This window comes from Caloenas nicobarica, chromosome 8 (assembly GCF_036013445.1).
Source record: "Caloenas nicobarica isolate bCalNic1 chromosome 8, bCalNic1.hap1, whole genome shotgun sequence".
NCBI classification, from domain to species: domain Eukaryota; kingdom Metazoa; phylum Chordata; class Aves; order Columbiformes; family Columbidae; genus Caloenas; species Caloenas nicobarica.
In genome coordinates, this window is record NC_088252.1 from 5062671 (window position 1) to 5080530 (window position 17860).

Genomic DNA, 17860 nt, shown 5'->3' on the forward strand with positions numbered 1-17860 from the left:
TCCTTGTGTTCTGCACAGGACTTGGAAACAAAGTCTAACAAGCTGGAGGAGGTGGACCTGGACATGATTCCTATGAGTGTGGAGCTAGAGGAGGAAGCAGATGGCTTGGAAGAGTACACCTTCCCAAAGTTTGCAGCCACTTATTTCCAGGGGTCGTCTACACATACACATATCCGGAGACACCTGCGGCACCCACTGCTCTACCATGATGACAAGGACAACGTCCTGGTATCTTGCCCCTTGTTGAACCTGCTCCCTCCACAGCCCTGGCTTCTTCAGTTCCCCCATCCTTGAGTCCCCCAGCCTCTGGCACAGCCCTGGGAACTCTAGAGCCAAGCAGACAGTCCTCAGCACTTGTGTGGGAGTAGTAGTTCCCATCAGCATTTTTTGGCACTTTGCAGGCAGGCACTTCACACAGATACCTGCCCAAAACAAGGTCTCTGGTCACCTAAATATCTCTGGCCTGCCTAAAGAGGGAAATTTGAGGCTTGTTTTGACTTCTCCAGGTACCCTTTGGGGGCAAAAACAGACTGGAGAGAAACAGCAGAGCTCACCCATATCTCTGCTTTTGTTAGGGTTGCTGGTCTTTGAGTTAGGACACAAAGGGGAGGTCCAGGCCTCCAATTTTCCTGTTGAACCACAGGGAGATTTAGAAGGGAAGTTTTTCTTGGTGCTAAGCAGCCTTGCCGAATGGAAGATCCCGTGCTGCAAAAGCTTTCCTATTACTTGGCTTTCTAGTTCTGGGCATGAGGGCTCCTGGAAGAGCTCACTGCACTGCTTGTCTGTCCAGGTGGGTAAAAAGTTCAGCCAGGATGTCTCCACATCCCTCCAGCCGCAGCACACCTGCAAGGTGCCAGTAAAGGGAATGGTGAGGGCTTGGCAACCGCAGAACAAAGCTGATGTTCCCACTAGAGCTGCACCCTCTTGCTTTAGCATGAGAGTGTTGTGAATGTTGCTCTCACGTTGTTTGACATGAAAATAAACTCCTGGTGTAAGCAGTGGGAGGAGATGGTAATTTTAACAGCTTGAACCACGTAAAAGAAGCAAGTGCTCTCATCTAAACAGAAAGAAATGGCATGAGGCCATTGGTTCTCTTGGCAGTTTCTGACTGTGCTTTCTGCCACTACAGGCTTCTCTCGTCGTGTGGGTTGTCATCCTGAGGTTCATGGGCGACCTGCCAGAGCCAGCAATGTTTGCCAAGAATGCCACCACCAAGAGCGGCTCCATGATGACACAAATATATGACACACTTGGCAGGAAAAACCAGGTCCAGTTCACAAACAACAGCCCAAATATGGTGAGAGGAGCAGGATATGTTTGTATTTTCATTTTCTTTCCTTGGTTTCTGTGCTGTTCTACCAAGAATGAGAAAAGCAAAGGAACCTTTCCTGCTACTGTACTTGAAATGCCAGAAGTGCAAAAGGGCCCTGTCCGTCCTGGAAGGACATTGCAGCTCCTTCTGGCAGGAGGGGACAAAGCAAAAACATCTCAATTTGAGCGTCTTTCCTTCCTTAATGAATGGTTCTTGCTGTGCATTAAACTAATTTCCTATAATGGTAATGTGTGTTGTAGAGAGAAAGCAGAAAGGATAACAAGATTTCCAAGGGGATCTCTTCTCTGAAGCTGAAACGGTCATCCAAGTTGACAGGGAAGGTAAGAGGTGGAAATAAATTGCTTCCCCTAAGTCTTTTTGCCTGGAACCCTGTCTTCACCTTCTGATAGACTTTATGTGACAGCAACCTCCCAGTTGGGAACTTGTTCCCCCACCAAGCCAATGCAGCCCTGTGTATGGGATACCTGGTGCACTGTTGTTCTTTTGAACTGCTGTCATTCATTCTCTGGCAGATCCACTTCATCTCTTCCTGCTGAAGAATGAGCCCTGAACTCAAGGAACAAGTTATTATTGAAAATTGTCAGTGTTACAGAACAGTTTGCCCAAAGCCCTGTGCAGACTGAGAACCACCACATGCTTACGGCTGTAGAGGACAGTGCAAGAAAGTTCTCCTACCCAGTAAAATTAGTGCTGTAACACCACAGTTTAGGAGTGAGATTGTGGGGTGGGGGGGAAGTATGGCCTGTTCCTAACTGCTCCTGCACTGAACAGAAAGTTTTAGCCAGAAAGACAGAAAAGGAATGTCTGTCATTGCTGGGAATGCTGCCTGATAAGAGGGAAGGTTTCTAGAACACTCTGGTGTTCTGCTTGGTTTCTTTCAGGTGACAGACCTGCTGAGGAGTGGAGAAGAAGCTTTCCAGGAGGACAGCTCCATCTCTGAGAGACCTATGTCCAACCTAGAAAAAGTGCACTTTATTATTGGCAATGCAATTCTGCGCCCTGCCATCAGGTAGGAAATTGGCACCCCCTTCCTAGGACCAGGCACTCATTACATGCAGGAAATCCAGCATCCCTCCCATCCAAACTCTGGAAATGTCTCACGTTTATCTTTGGGGATTCCTGACTGAAAGCCTAAGCTAGCACATAGAACTAAGACTGCAGGTCACACGCCTTTCTGGAGGATAGTTCACCTTTATGATAGCAGATAGAGAACGACTCCCTTACTGCCTTTTCTGGTGTCTTCATCTTGATGTTTAGGTCAGCAGCCTCCATGTGTCCCTTTCTGAATACCCCACAAGTACACAACAGGGCAGAGCTCAGGGCCGGAGCCCAGTAACACCTGAAGGTGGAACGCAGCCCTAGTATGAGGGAGAAGAAACACTCAGAAGAGTAAAAAACATGCAGTTAATGTACACTAGGTGTATGAGAGATGTTCCTAACCTCGGTTTCCCAATAGCCTGTTGTTGAGCCCTCAAGCAATGTCCCCAAATGAAGGACAGTTGAAGGTCTGGCTTGCTGAGTATATCATCCACTAGAAGAAATCCTGCTCACAAGCGAGGTGAGGCTGAACATTAGGCCAAGCATGGTGTGGAGACACAAGATGGTTGGTTCTGACCTGACCTCATTAATTCTCTCCTCCATTTTAGCTCATGCAACACTTTTCTGTGTTGATCCCAGCTGTGGGCTGCATTCCTCTCTACATAGCTGCTTTGTTTCATCAAGATGCTCACAGCAGCAGATCCTCAGCTGGCAAAAATTACCTTCAATCAATGTACCATAACAGTCACAAGCTAAGCATCTACTCCCTCAGTCTGTGTTTCATCATATGCATTATCTGGGAGCAAAAACCTCATCCATGTTGTGCCCTCCCACATCAGATTTGCCAAATGTGTGTTCCAAGAGCCCAGAAAACTTAAGAGGATTTTTAAATAGCAGTTTTGTTTGTATGCAGCTTTCTGTATCTGTTTCCATATGTCCTTGCCACAGGCAACTTGCATTTTCAGAAGATCACTCTGAAGCAGGCTTTCCTCCATTCCTGTTGGAGGACTCACTCCAGATTTCCTAAAAATATATAATTAAGCAGGGTGTCCCCCATCCTTAGCCCAGAATCCACATGTGAGCAGATAGACAGGAAGCCATGAGACACAAGCTACATACTGTAGGGAGCTCAGAGCAAGTTTCACAGGTTTGGGGGCAGTGATGCCATTTCACAGCTGGATGATCCAGCAGTTGTTATCCCTGCACAGCCCCCCTGCTTGTCACAGGAGTTATTCCAGCATCAGAATTGCACTTGAACTGCTTGAGGAACAAGCAGTGGCAAAGGGTAAAAAGTGTAATTGAGCCTTTTCCTACCAAAGCCAATGACATGTTATTTCCTCTGGTACATTACAGCTGGTATCCTAGCTAACACGGTTAATCCTAGCCCAGATCTACTTCACCATGCTGCAATCATGCCCAGCTTGCAGCGGAAACGTAGCCAAAGCTCAGACAGTGAATCATTATCTGTTGCTTTCACATGTTTTGTTACAGAGACGAGATTTATTGCCAGATTTGCAAACAACTCACTGAAAACAGCAACAGGAGCAGCTATGCTCGAGGCTGGATCCTGCTGTCACTTTGCCTTGGTTGCTTTCCTCCTTCAGACACATTTGTGAAGGTACAGTACTGACCTTTCCCACAGTAACTTAAATGCCTCAGCTGATCTGGTTGCTTGTGTATGTTGATGTTTTGCTACAAATAGCCACATTAACTGTTTGGCTGACATAGCAGCTGGTGCTGTGATTTTAGCAGAAACTGTCTCATCTGGAAAATTCTGGAAAATTCTGTCCTCTCCAGTTCTGCCTTTCCAATATTTCAAAGCTGTCTCCAATCAGAATCCTAGTGATTAAATATATTCAGGAGTCCAGTATAAAAATCACTCCCCATGTTTTACCAGTTCTTACCCTACATCTCCAAGGCCTACAAAATCCAATAGAGATTTGAGCTTTTTCATCATATTCTTAAATACATTAATTTCCAAATTTAAATGGATGATAAATCCACTTCATCACAGAAAACAAAACACCAGAAAACCAAACCAAACCACCAGCAACAAAAAACCCACAACCTATGGCTCCAACTTGCCATCGGCCTTCCTCCTAGGTCTTAGAGGCAAAACTTGGAACAATCCAGACACAAGCCATAGACGCATTTTGATACCAGCCTTAAACCAAATTCTCTGTACCATATAGAATTCCCAAAAGACCTGACTTCCTTTAGTTCTCTTTTCCTAAATCCATCCCCCATCTCTAGGAATATTCTTGATTGTTAAAATAACCAGTTGACTGACCCATGCTTGCACTAAATACATGTATGTAAATACAAGGTCATGCTTGTACCACATCATCCAAGACAACAAACTCCAAAAGCTCAGTTTATCCAATCCTTCTCTTCCAACATCCAGTCTTAAACATGGACATCAACTACTGATATTGCCAGAGAACTTAGTAAAAGTAACCATAATCAGCAGCCTTGAACTGCAATAAGCCCTTTTCCTAGCACTTCTGTTCATACAGAACATCACAAGACTTCAGGCTCTTCAACTGGATACACTAATCCTTGCTGTAGCCTAATCATAAAAATGAAGTTTCCACTGCCTAATATTCATGATGCAGTAAACATAGCAAACAGACTGACACAAGCCTTCTCTTTAGTCTAAAAACTCTGCAGAATGAGGGAAAACTTGGTGTCTCAAACCTTTTCCAAAACACAAATCCCAACCCAAACCTTTAACATTTTCTGGTGATCTGTAAGCTAACTGATCACTCTAGTCTACCAGCTACAGAAGGTTTCCGTGTTTTATGAGGATTAGTGTTTTGTAACTCTTCCTTGTGCTCTGTGTATATAGTACCTGTTGAATTTCATCCACCATGGGCCCACAGGCTATGCACCATATTGTGCTGAACGTCTGAGACGTACCTACGTCAACGGAGCACGGACTGAACCTCCGAGCTGGCTGGAACTTCAGGTAGCAACTCCCTTTTTGCTTAATTGTATTGATCTGTGACATTTTATGCTGGATTGCATTTACTAACCTGTGCTAACAGATTTTCTTAAGTCAAATAATGGCAATCAGCTGCACAAGACCAGCTGCCTTGGTCTGCACCTCTTCTAGCTATTCAATTAATTTAAATCCAGTGGAGGATATAAGTTAAGAGCTGCAACATGTGATTTGCAGGGAGACACTTGTATCTGCTCAGGAGCCACAGGTCAGAACCACCTTCTGAGGGAAGCTCTTACCACCATTTGTGGAAAGAACTAAGCAAGGATTTTAAAGTGGAGATGGAAGTGTGTATGATAGGGCTACACCACTCTCTCTCCTCCTTCCCTCAAATGTCAGCCTTGTAGTTAGAAGTGACACACATGTGCACACGCACCCACCTCAGTACAACTCCTTCCTAAATCTGAGTAACCCTATTGCCTAACGGGCACCTCCCTACGCAAAATCCTTGCTGCAAGCCATCTCTCCACTGATGCATGTAAGGCTGTACCCAAAAGTCATCAGGCTCATGAAAAGTCTATCAGTTCACACTGTTATGTGATAATTAGCTCCCCTGAGCTGTGGAGGGGAGAAAGCTTGATTCCAGTGCTGCTCCAGGGATATAATTTATATTTAAGATTCACCATGAGTTGAAGAAGCTGTGTGGGAGTTGGCGATTTACTTAAATATTGTTGACTAGGGTGTACAGTGTGTGGAGCACTTAAATCTAAATGCCTTCTTCATTCTTCACAGAAAAGTAAAGTTTGCCCATAATTTGTTTCTCCCATTTAACTCTGACTTACAGGCAACAAAGCAGAAGAAACCCATTATGTTTAATGTCACCCTGATGAACGGTGAAAGCATCACTGTCCCTGCAGACTCTGCTTCCATTGCCAAAGAGATCTGTCAGTTCATAGCAGATAAAACCAAACTGAAGGATGTGTTTGGTTTTTCGCTCTACGTTGCTGTGTTTGATAAGGTAAAGCATAAAAAAAATTAGAACGAAAGCTCCCTTTTCTTTCTGAGGAGTTACTGCTGTTTGCTGCTGTCCACCCAGCCTCACTGAGGCCTCCCTCTGACTTCTGGAAGCACCCCTGTCCCAGTCCTACGCTCAAACCAAATCTGTTCTGAACCTCAGCTGAATCTCGGGACCTGATAATCCTATTCTGCCTTTCTGCTACCTAGCTACACAGTAATTCCTCCTGCAGGCCTGTGAGATTTCCTTTGCCAGGTCACAGAAAAAGCCAAGGGCCTTGCCAGGGCTGCAGCTGGTAGCTCACGTGCTGGCGTTTTAGCCTCTCCTTCCCTTTGCCTTTTTTTTTTTACAGTAATGCTGTAAACCAGACATCCGCAGCAGGATGACATCTTGGTGCTCAGAGTCAGGCATCAATTGCAAAGAAATTAATTCAGAGACGGCATTTTTGTTTGGATTACAGTCACACTTGCATGTGCACATAACGGGATATACAGGAGATAAGCAAAGTACGAAGAGACAACTAGAAGATCACAAACCAGAGCTGTTTTGTCTTATCTTCCAACTTATTTTTCGCAATACCGTTTTAGGGCATAAACACATTTACCAAACTTGCTCATCCATCTGCTTACCTCTTCAGAGTTTTTCTTGCTGTCAGGAGATGAGGAGCTTTGGGTTTATTATCCTTCACTCAGCTCCAAAGCAGGCATGGCAGTAAACGCAGTGTCCCTTTGTTCCAGGTCTGGTCACTGGGTGGAGGACGAGATCACGTCCTGGATGCCATCTCTCAGTGTGAACAGCTGGCGAAGGAGCGCGGCACGCACGAACGCAATACGCCCTGGCGGCTCTACTTTCGGAAGGAAATCTTCACCCCCTGGCACAATTCCCAGGAGGATCCTGTCAGCACTGATCTCATTTACCACCAAGTCATTCGCGGCATTCGGTTTGGAGAGTACCGTTGTGAGAAGGTGGGTCTCCTTATTCATCCTCCTAAAGAGATAAAACTATATTAACATTTCCCACATTAAAAAACAGGACGATGAATGAAGTTTCTAGTGGCTGTGAACAACCCTTCCCTTCTTAATGGACTGTTCCTGCCCAGGTGACTGTGCCAGCTGCCACACTGGCAGCTGTAAATTAATACTTTTTTTTTCCTCCCAACTTTCAGTTCATGTAGCAGTTGGTGGCATGTACAAAGGGGCAATTCGTGCTTTTCTAGAATATCTTTGCTAATAATCTCTTTGATGCTATGACTCTGTGAAGTTTATATCTCCTTATGCTTGATGACTGTCAAGAGTTATCCAGACAAAAATGGAGAAAACCCCATTTCTAAAGTGGCTTCAAGGTTGAATGAGACTAGCTGGACATTGTGACATCTTTCTAGGCCCCTTTTAATGGATTAATTTTTTCAGGAAGAGGATTTGGTGGAGATAGGTGCAAAATATTGTTACATCCAGTTTGGAGATTCCATCCACAATGAACCTGTGCAGAAGGTGCTCCATGACTGTATCCCAGTGAAACAGCTCAAGTCCAAGCCCCTGGAGAAGTGGGTGAGCCTTATAACCTACGCACACGCAAAGGTAAGAGGTTTGTCTGGCACTGCTGGGTAACCCCTCTCAGGCACCAGCTTCTGCTTCTTTCACCATTTCCATTTATAAATAGGCTGTTGAGGGAAGAAGGAAAAACTTCTCAGTTTGTATCTCCCAAATTCTTAATTAAGACTGGGAGAATAAAGAACCTTTATACTCTTCCATATGAAAGAAGTATATTTAAATCTCTGAATAGAGTATCTTTTAAGACTCTCTGCCTTCCGTTTGATAATTGAGTCAGGATGGGCATGGACTGGAATGATTTGGAAATGGGTTACCTGAATTATTTCCGTGGCACCCCAAGTGTGTTAGACTCTGAACAGATCAGTCAGTGGGGATTTGAGGGAAATTTGGGATCCACATGCCTGTGGGCATCCTCAGCTCATGTGCCTTGGGCCCCTGAAGCCTGTTTTGAATTTGACTCCTTGACACCAGTGGGCTGTTGGGAACCTCTGGGATCACGCCTGCTCTCTATTTTTTGTAGATCATACAAACCAGAATTTACTGAGAAAACCTTGGCTATCTTTTTATATTGCAGGCCCCATACACACAGGACCGTCTCTCCCGTCAGACTGTGAAGGCACAACTTGTAGATTTTGCACGCTTTCAGTGGCCTTTGCTTTTTTCCCGATTCTTTGAAGTCACTAAGTTTTCAGGTAATGCCTGGAGCCTGGGAGTAGGGGACAGATATAAGATCAATAAAGGAGGACTTGTACAGCCATTGATAAGGAGTTTTTCCTTCATTTTCAGGTCCCAGCTTGCCCAAGAACCACTTCATCGTTGCTGTAAATTGGAAAGGTATCTGCTTCTTGGATGAGTCAGAAAAGCGGCTCCTTGAGCTTACCTTCCCAGAGATAACTGGCATCCACACCAACAGGTGAGTGCCCCAGAGAGACAAGATCTGAAGAAGGCATCTCTGCCCATATTCAGAAAGGGTATTCCTTGTAGGAGGGAGGTGGACTTTCTCCCTTTGTGATTTGATCTGAGCCTGGAAAGGTGGTCTGGGATACAGAACAGGACAAGTTCTGAGCAGCCTGTGAAGGAAATACTGAAATGGCTGAACCTTCCCAGCTGGTGGAAGGAAAGATGATCCTGCTCAGTCAGAGCGGTGTATGGAAGCAAAGACATGCATCAAGACAAGAATGGCCCTGGTGACTAAGCTAGTTAAGCCTTCGTCTGTTATGCATGCTGGGAACTTGTAAACTTCTCAGGTGTGATGGACCGGAACAGGATAACTGAGGGAAAGAGGGTAACCATTGGCTTGCTTAGGGCACACATCCTTGCATCAGATCACTCAGAGAATAGGGTCTTACAGACATAAAAAAATACCTCTAGGAGGACTGTCACAGATTTAAATTAGTTGCCCAGTTACTCCAAAAGAAGGGTATTCTTTTGTCCATAATGAAGCAATTTTGTACGAAACATGGTAGAGTCCAGAGTGAACCTCAACCGCTTCAGTCCTTCACACCTACCAACTCATGAGAAGGCAAATGGAGAACTACCAATACTCGCTGTACAGGAGTTATCTGCAAGGAGGTGTAGGTGCCTTGGCTGGGATTGCAGATGGGTCTGTAAGTTTTTCAGATGTTCTGATAACAAACCAGTCAATAATACATAGGGCAGTGAAGTCATTTGGACAGAGCTGCACTCTCATCACGCTTCGTGCCGAGGAGTTTGTCCTGACATCTGTGAACAGCGTTGTCATTGCTGAACTGGTGGTCATGTTCCTGGAAGGGCTGAAGAAGAGATCACGATTTGCTGTGGCAATGCATGAGAAAAAACCCCAAGGTAAGTCTTACAACTTTACTACAGGGTAGGGAAGGAATCTTGAGAGAACCCACAGCACTTGTTAGAAAGAGCTCGAAGAGAAGAGGGAGAACTTCAGCAAGAGCTCCTTTGCTCCAGGAGGAATGCATAGTGATCAGCACAGCAATACAGAGCATAAGGGAATGTGATTTGATACCTTTGCATACAAATTACCCTTTCTTTTCCCTTCTACTTCTTTGCATATTTTATTTAGATATTACAGGGTCCAAAACCACAGCCTGCTTATAATAGAAAGTTGGAGCTGGGCTCCCTGGAAATGCTTTCCAGGAGAGTTTCACAGAGATGGTAAACTGGAAGTTTCTGTAGCATATAGTTGTCTGGAATGGACCAGAGGGGATTAGAATGTAAACATTAACTTCACCTACTTACAACTAGTGAGTTTCTTTCCATGCTTTGCTGACAGTTCTAGACACAAATTCAGCCTCCATTTGAATCAAACAGAGTTCTGCCATTGCTTTCAGTGGATCAAAATCAGGCTGTCAGAGGAAATTCAAGTGATTTCTCTGAAGAGTTACTGGATGATTAGCTGTATTTACACAAATCACTTTCTGCTGCTAATTGAATTCAAGCCTTCATAATATATTTCTCGTCTTTCATGTTGCAATCCATTTGCATTTTCTTGGACTGTCAAGCCTGAACAGTACTCCCTTATTCTGTTTTCCAGAAGACCCTGCCATCCTGTCCTTCAAGAAGGGAGACTTGCTAATCTTCACTGAAGACAAAAGGCTGAATGCAAACTCTGGCTGGATCTCTGCCCAGAATGAAAGGACAGGCAAAACAGGGAATGTATTTTTGGAAGAAATCTACATCATTCCTTCTCTCACAAAACCCTCTAGTCAAGTGCTGGTAAGGAAAGCTGAGCACTCTCTTTGAAGAGACTGAAAGATAAATGATAACAACAGTGTTAAATATGATTAAATTTATAACTGGAAGCTAATTGTTCCTCCAAAGTCAGACAAGTTCTATACCTCTCCTTGAAGCAAAGCATTTCATTCTGCCCTGTCTGAAAACAAAACTAAACCTAGGCCAAACTTTAAGGAGAAGACTGCAGTTGCACAAAAAGAACGACTTTCAAAATAATGGTTTGTTACCATTAGGGATTTCAGCGCCTGGAATTGGTAGCAATGAATGAAAATGGTTGTGCAGTTGAATTTGCCGGCATTCACATTTGGCTTGACTGGTAATTGCACATCTGGTTTCAAGAAAAGTTTTAATTGCAGCAGGTTGCTTTAAAAGAATATAGTATTTGAGGGAGTCAACACCACGTTTCCCATTTATCACTCTGCTAACAATTTTATCTTTAGTTTTGGAGACTCAGTATATTGGACGCTGTGCTAACAAGAAAAAAACTGAAAATGTTGTGGAAAAACACGAGTGGTTAGTAAGTCCACTTTTAACAAGTGTTGTGCTTTGGATAATCACACATGTTTTGACGGCCACTACTGCTGGGTCTATGGAAATTACTTCCTTGCGTCTCCTACTTCCAAGTCTTTCTTGAGTCTCTGAAAGATGCTGCTTAGGGGACAGAAGGTCTCCTGCACCACAGAGCACTCAGGCTTAGTACACGCCATCTGCATGTAAATGCTGAGTAACATCTGGCAATATATGCAGAGACGTGTGTCCATGTGACATCCCTACGTGGCTGTGTCATTCCAGAGTTTGCTGATGATGTCTCCAGACCAGAGGAGGACAGCTTCACAGAACTCCTCCATGGACGAACCTGATGAAGAGGATCTCAAAGTGAAGCCTTACACCCTGGAGGAGTTCTCCTACGAACACTTCAGGTGAAGCTCTCTGTGTAGTGCATGCCCTAGGAAAGTTCTTGTTGATCTTCAGTGATCCTTAAAGCCTAGGATGTAATGGCATCTCCTGTTTCTGACTGGGTTTCTTCTCTTTGTTCCCTGTAACTGTGACTTTGGACATGCAGAGATGCTGGCACACGGCCTACTTGTATGTTTTGTCTGCAGAAATGCAAATGGAAGGGTAGACACTAGAGTTATTTATTTTCAGCACGCCTTATTTTTACTTCTCATCCCTTCAGCACTTACCAGCTAGCGAGGATACACAACGTTGCAGGCCTCAGATAGTAAAGGAGAAATTAGCCTTCTAAAACCTCTCTTCTTTTTGCAAGCCTTCTCCCTTCCTGTTCTTGTTGACCTGCATAATCAAATGAGATACACAATCGCTGTCTTGGGAAAGAACATGCCTAGGGATAAGTCTTTGTGGTAATGACCTCCTATGTTCATAGCGATATCAATCCAGTAATTTTGTATTGCCTGCACTTGTCTTCATTCAGGACTCCTGAGAAGGAATCCATCAGCAAAGCTGTTCTCCAGAAATCCCGTGGGCGCAGCCAGCTGTGGGCACACTCTAAGGAGCCCTTGAAACAGCCCTTGCTAAAGAAAGCGTGCACAGACCCTGATCTTCGGGACTTGGCTTGTCAGGCCTTCATTGATATCCTTTTATTATTCTCTTTGGGACCCAAGAACACTCAGGGGAAGAAAGAGCTAGGTCCCTCTGCTGAACTCGCCTCCATTCAGATAATACCACATCCATATTACAACGGATACGTTGATATCAAGGTAGGGAGTATCAGCTCTGCATGACTTAGCAGTGTTTCCCTTGTCTACAGAGAAAAGGTTCCTATTGCCTCCCAATGCTCCACAGCTCCTGATGGCTCACTTAACTGAGAATGTGGCTTTAGGAGTGAGTGAGATTTACTGCATATTCCCAGAGCAAACAACTAATACAGCACAAGTCATAGCCAAGCAGTGACTGCTGCACAGGGAAAAGGGCCAGGGGACAGGCAGAGAGTATGTTCCAGAGCCTTCTCCCAGTATTTGTCACTTAGACATCAACAGAGTCACTAACATGTTAGGATCCAGGTGAGACTTCCCATTTACCTTCCCAAATTGCCCTCCTTTCGTCCTTAACAGCGCATTCACCCATCATGAAATTCATGGGGGACTATCCCTCAAAACAGGCACACTCCTCTGTGGAAGTCACTGACCAGATATTTGTAGCAGCCATCCAGGAGGAGGTCCTGCGGGATGAGATCTACTGTCAGATTATGAAGCAACTGACGGAGAATAGAAACAGGTACTCACCTGGGTGCAAACACCTGGCTTGTGCAGAGTCTGGGCTCAAGTACAGGTGGTGAGCAGGGTTCCCTGCTACACCTGTGACAGGGTGGGGGCAGAGAGGAAGGACAGCCCCATGTTGGAGTGACCCCTTCCCTTCTGCCTTGTTCCAGGCAGGGCTGTGGGGCTCACCTTAGCAGAGCACTGAGGAGCAGTGACTGGCAGGGACAGGTCACAGAGCGGGACTGTTATTTGTCTCCCTTGAGCTGCTGCTTTGCTCCCATCAGCGGTCCGTGCTCGTCTCTGGGCAGTACGGTGCGAGGCAGGCAGGAGGTTTCTAAAGTTCTCCTGCTCCCGAGGTAGCCTGCGGAGAAAATATGGCACTGCATGGAGTTCTTGAATGCTTTCAGCAACTGTGCTGCCAGCCCTCCATTTATTTTGAGTTTCCCAATGACTATAATTCCCTCTTATAAGCACACAGTTCACACTAGATCTTTTACCACCAGTGAATACTTTGGAGTAGTTCTATTAATTAGGTTACACAGCTGGCTTGCAGAAAAGATTGGTTACACAGGCCCCAGCCCATGTGTAAGTTGCCGAAACAGGCTAGTGTTTTGCTTCCCCACCCATAAAATGCTAATTCAACCTACTTCAAAGGAAACTGAATTGCAAAAAGAAGCTTAAAATCACACTAATTATTAACAAAATGGTTTGTCTGTTTCTAGCTGCAGTGTGTCACTGCGTAAATTAGAGAAGGAGCTTCTGTTTGTCTATTTTCTTTCTTACTGTTCCACAGATATTAAACTTAGTGGAACTTTTACCATGTGTATAACTATTAAATGGTAAGTTTCCTTGTGTGCAGTAAATCTTACAGGCTATTTAATGCCTAGTCTGTAACCATGGTGCCAGTGCCATGCCTGATATACTCTTACCAATTTAGTCCAGCGGATTATTCACTGTTTTGAGAGGGATCACTGATGTGGAAAAAACAATGCTTGAAAGGTGGCTATTTCCATATATTTTCATTAGAACAGCCAGAGCAACAAATCTTTCACCCTTCCCAGGCTGCTGCCCTGTGGACCATGTCATGCTCTCAAACAGACACAAACACCACTGATCTATAGTGTATAAACGGGATTAAAATAGTGTGTCTTCATCTGCAAAATTACAAAAGTAAATGTGAATAAAGAAGCCAGGACCCCTTTATTCATCAGTCTGGTGCCTATTCAGAACCCAACGAAAACCACTTCACAACATTTAGTGTTTTGGAGCAATCCCTGGGACACAGCTGGAGTGTGTTCTGCTCCTGGCTTTGAAAGTAGAAAGACTGACCAAGACTGATGACCTCCTGGCTGCAGAAGAGCTTCGACTGGCAGATTTCACAGGTCAAGAGGCTGGAAGAGCTGGCTTTCTGTCTGAAAAATGTGCAAACTTGATCTGGAGTTTTTAAGAACTGTAACTACCTCATTACACGATGTCATCTTCCTGTTATTTTTCAGAGCAGAGGCACGTGTAAGGAAAGTCCTGTGTAAGGCTGTCCTGAGGAGTCCTGTACCCCTGAGGCCCCAGAGGAAGGCAGGACAATGGAGGAGTTTGCCTTAGTTGATGAGGATTGGGTTAGGGAGCAGAGCAATTAAGCAATCTGGACATCCATAAATCCATGGGTCCAGATGGAATGCACCTGCGGGTGCTGAGGGAGCTGGTTGAGGTCATTGCTGAACCGCTCTCCATCATCTTTGCCAAGTCTTGGGAAATGGGAGAGGTGCCTGAGGACTGGAAGAAAGCAAATGTCACTCCAGTCTTCAAAAAGGGCAAGAAGGAGGACCTGGGTAACTATAGACCGGTCAGCCTCACCTCCATCCCTGGGAAAGTGATGGAACACCTTATCCTTGGTGCCATCTCAAGGCATATCAAGGATAAGAGGGTCATTAGGGGCAGTCAACATGGCTTCACCAAGGGGAAGTTGTGCTTGACCAACCTCATAGCCTTTTATGAAGACATAACAAGGTGGATAGATGATGGCAGAGCGGTGGATGTGGCCTACCTTGACTTCAGTGAAGCATTTGACACAGTCTCCCACAGCATCCTTGCTGCTAAACTGAGGAACTTGTGGTCTGGACGATCAGGTAGTGAGGTGGACTGTGAAGTGGCTGAAGGAAAGAAGCCAGAGAGTTGTGGTCAATGGGGCAGAGTCTAGTTGAAGGCCTGTATCTAGTGGAGTGCCTCAAGGGTCAGTACTGAGGCCAGTATTGTTCAATATATTCATCAATGACTTGGATGAGGGAATTGAGTGTACTATCAGCAAGTTTGCTGATGACACCCAGCTGGGAGGGGTGGCTGACACACCAGAGGGCTGTGCTGCCATCCAGCGAGATCTGGACAGGCTAGAGAGTTGGGCAGGGAAAAATTTAATGAAATATAACAAGGGAAAGTGCAGAGTCTTGCATCTGGGTAGGAACAACCCCAGGTTGCAGTATAGGTTGGGGAATGACCTATTAGAGGGCAGTATAGGGGAAAGGGACCTGGGGGTCCTGGGGGACAGCAGGATGACCATGAGCCAGCACTGGGCCCTTGTGGCCAAGAAGGCCAATGGGACCCTGGGGTGTATTAGCAGGGGGGTGGTTAGTAGGCCAGAGAGGTTCTCCTCCCCCTCTACTCTGCCCTGGTGAGACCACATCTGGATTATTGTGTCCAGTTCTGTGCCCCTCAGTTCAAGAAGGACAGGGAACTGCTGGAGAGAGTCCAGCGTAAGGCAACAAAGATGATTAAGGGAGTGGAGCATCTCCCTTATGAGGAGAGGCTGAGGGAGCTGGGGCTCTTTAGTTTGGAGGAGACTGAGGGGAGACCTCATTAATGTTTATAAATATATAAAGGGTGAGTGTCACAAGGATGGAGCCAGGCTCTTCTCAGTGACAACCAACAGTAAGACAAAGGGTAATGGGTTCAAACTGGAACACAAGAGGTTCCACTGAAATTTGAGAAGAAACTTCTTCACAGTGAGGGTGACAGAGCACTGGAACAGGCTTCCCAGGGAGGTTGTGGAGTCTCCTTCTCTGGAGACATTCAAAACCCACCTGGACACATTCCTGTGTAACCTCATCTGGGTGTTCCTGCTCCGGCGGGGGGATTGGACTAGGTGATCTTTTGAGGTCCCTTCCAATCCCTAACATTCTGTGATTCTGTGATTCCTGTGAAAGTCAATGACAAGCAAAGTGCTTGTGCTCTGAGCGAAGTTGGTGAGCACAGAGGACAGGTGAATTACAAGCAGCTGATAAAGCACAATCCAAATAAAAGTGAGCTTGAACAGCAAATTGACAGTGGCTTCCCAACAAGATGGCACCAGGGTCACTGCTGCCAAGATGACTGTTAAATGGGTGCTTATATTTATTCATGAGATTTGCAACTGTCATGAATATTTATCAGCTAGGATTTAGCATTGTCCTCATATACGGGTTGTGGACTTCGCACAGAAAACACTGCCAGATCCTGTGTGAGGGCTCTGTTGGTTTGCAGCTCTCTGCTGAATGGCACAACATACCACAATGGGAGCGTATTTCTCCTCCCTGTAGCTGGTGCGTGGTCAAGCAAAGAATTATATGTGGCTGTAGCAGAACCGTTTGCTTTGTGCTCACAGGTACAGTGTGACCAAGGGCTGGCAGCTCCTTTGGCTCTGTACCGGCCTGTTCCCGCCCAGCAAGTCACTGCTGCAACATGCCCAGAAGTTCATGGAGACTCGTCAGAAAGAGACACTGGCCCTGGAGTGCAGTCGGAGGATTCAGACAGTGATGAGGTAAACGATCCAGCATATAGCCAGCCCAAAGTGTTCAAAAATAATGAATCAGGTGTCAAAAAAATCACATGGACTAAAATATTGAGACTCTTACTTTCCTTCCTCTCTTTACATCCTTTTCTTTTAAACGATCATTATTTTAAATTCTCTCATGGACTTTCAACCGCTAGGTTGTTTATCACAGTTTCACTTTTTTCTTTCACAGAGTAAACAATATTTTTAAAAGTTCAGCATCACACATAATCACTTGACTCCCAGAACTGAGTATTTCAAACATGCTTAAGGGCATGCAGCTTGAAATGAAATGCTGAGTTGTCACTGATGAGGTTCTGACCTTGCTTTCCTTTGGTGAGGCAGCATCTACATACCCACCTTACATATGCCTGATGATTAGTCTTGAGTTTGTTGAATCTCAGTAGCACAGAGCTGCACACGTGCAGCTAAAACCACCAGGTTTTCCTCCTAGTGAGGTGGCACCACTGAAGTCACTGACACTTGCAGAGTGCTGATGGGGCTCTGTTGGTTTTCTTACGGCGAAGCAAAGCAGATCCATGCTGGGAAGAGACGATCACCACAATCAATTCCTGTCCTTTGAAGAAACCTAAACGAGCAAAGCCCTGAGACTTACATGGCTGCTCACACCAGGGCACTTCTCAGACCTCCAAGCATTTCCCCTGTCCAGGTGAGGCTGAAGCAATAGGGCCTGCAGCCCGCAGTGCTTCCGAAGTTCCTGAGTGACTTGCTGGTGTAATGAAACCGGCATGATCAGATATAGTGGAAGGCCTACCTGGTTTTCAGGAAGGCTCAATTAAACTGTAGGGGGAAGGTTTCCCTACATGTCTCCAGGCACTGGAATTACCCAGCTCGACACTCTGAGAACAGAGTGTTTTGGCATCGAGGTTAACCCCAACTTTCTCCCTTTTGCTGCTGCTGTGAGTTAACCACCTGCCTGCCACAGAGCTCTTCAGTAAAGAAGCTGCTCAATGATTTCTCCTTCCAGCTCCTCTGTCCTCCCACTTCTCTTCGGCTGGGCCCTGCATTTGGTGTGTGAGCCCCGTGGGCCAGGCTGGAGGGGAATGCTAACGCAGTGGCTCTCCCCCTTGCTGTGGATGTTTTGGCACTGCTAGGGAAATGTCACTGCACATTGAACTCGCCTTTGAAGTGCCTGAAACATGCATGGTGAGGAATGCTATTAATTTTTTTTTTTTCCTATAGAGAAGACTAAAAATCTCCTGCCTCCCCTGTATCAT

At 45.5% G+C, this 17860-nt stretch overlaps 1 protein-coding gene across 1 annotated transcript in view; it reads left to right on the forward strand.

The window, feature by feature from the left end:
* MYO7B (myosin VIIB) overlaps positions 1 to 17860 on the forward strand; it is a 46579-nt gene that overhangs the window by 20780 nt on the left and 7939 nt on the right. Inside the window, exons 23-39 of the mRNA XM_065639669.1 lie at positions 19 to 228; positions 1130 to 1297; positions 1573 to 1653; positions 2215 to 2342; positions 3863 to 3989; positions 5220 to 5339; positions 6157 to 6330; positions 7065 to 7292; positions 7737 to 7904; positions 8452 to 8569; positions 8664 to 8790; positions 9532 to 9701; positions 10405 to 10586; positions 11397 to 11524; positions 12037 to 12194; positions 12686 to 12839; positions 16455 to 16610. Coding sequence (XP_065495741.1) covers positions 19 to 228; positions 1130 to 1297; positions 1573 to 1653; positions 2215 to 2342; positions 3863 to 3989; positions 5220 to 5339; positions 6157 to 6330; positions 7065 to 7292; positions 7737 to 7904; positions 8452 to 8569; positions 8664 to 8790; positions 9532 to 9701; positions 10405 to 10586; positions 11397 to 11524; positions 12037 to 12194; positions 12686 to 12839; positions 16455 to 16610 — 2597 coding nt within the window. The remainder of the gene's footprint in view (positions 1 to 18; positions 229 to 1129; positions 1298 to 1572; positions 1654 to 2214; positions 2343 to 3862; positions 3990 to 5219; positions 5340 to 6156; positions 6331 to 7064; positions 7293 to 7736; positions 7905 to 8451; positions 8570 to 8663; positions 8791 to 9531; positions 9702 to 10404; positions 10587 to 11396; positions 11525 to 12036; positions 12195 to 12685; positions 12840 to 16454; positions 16611 to 17860) is intronic.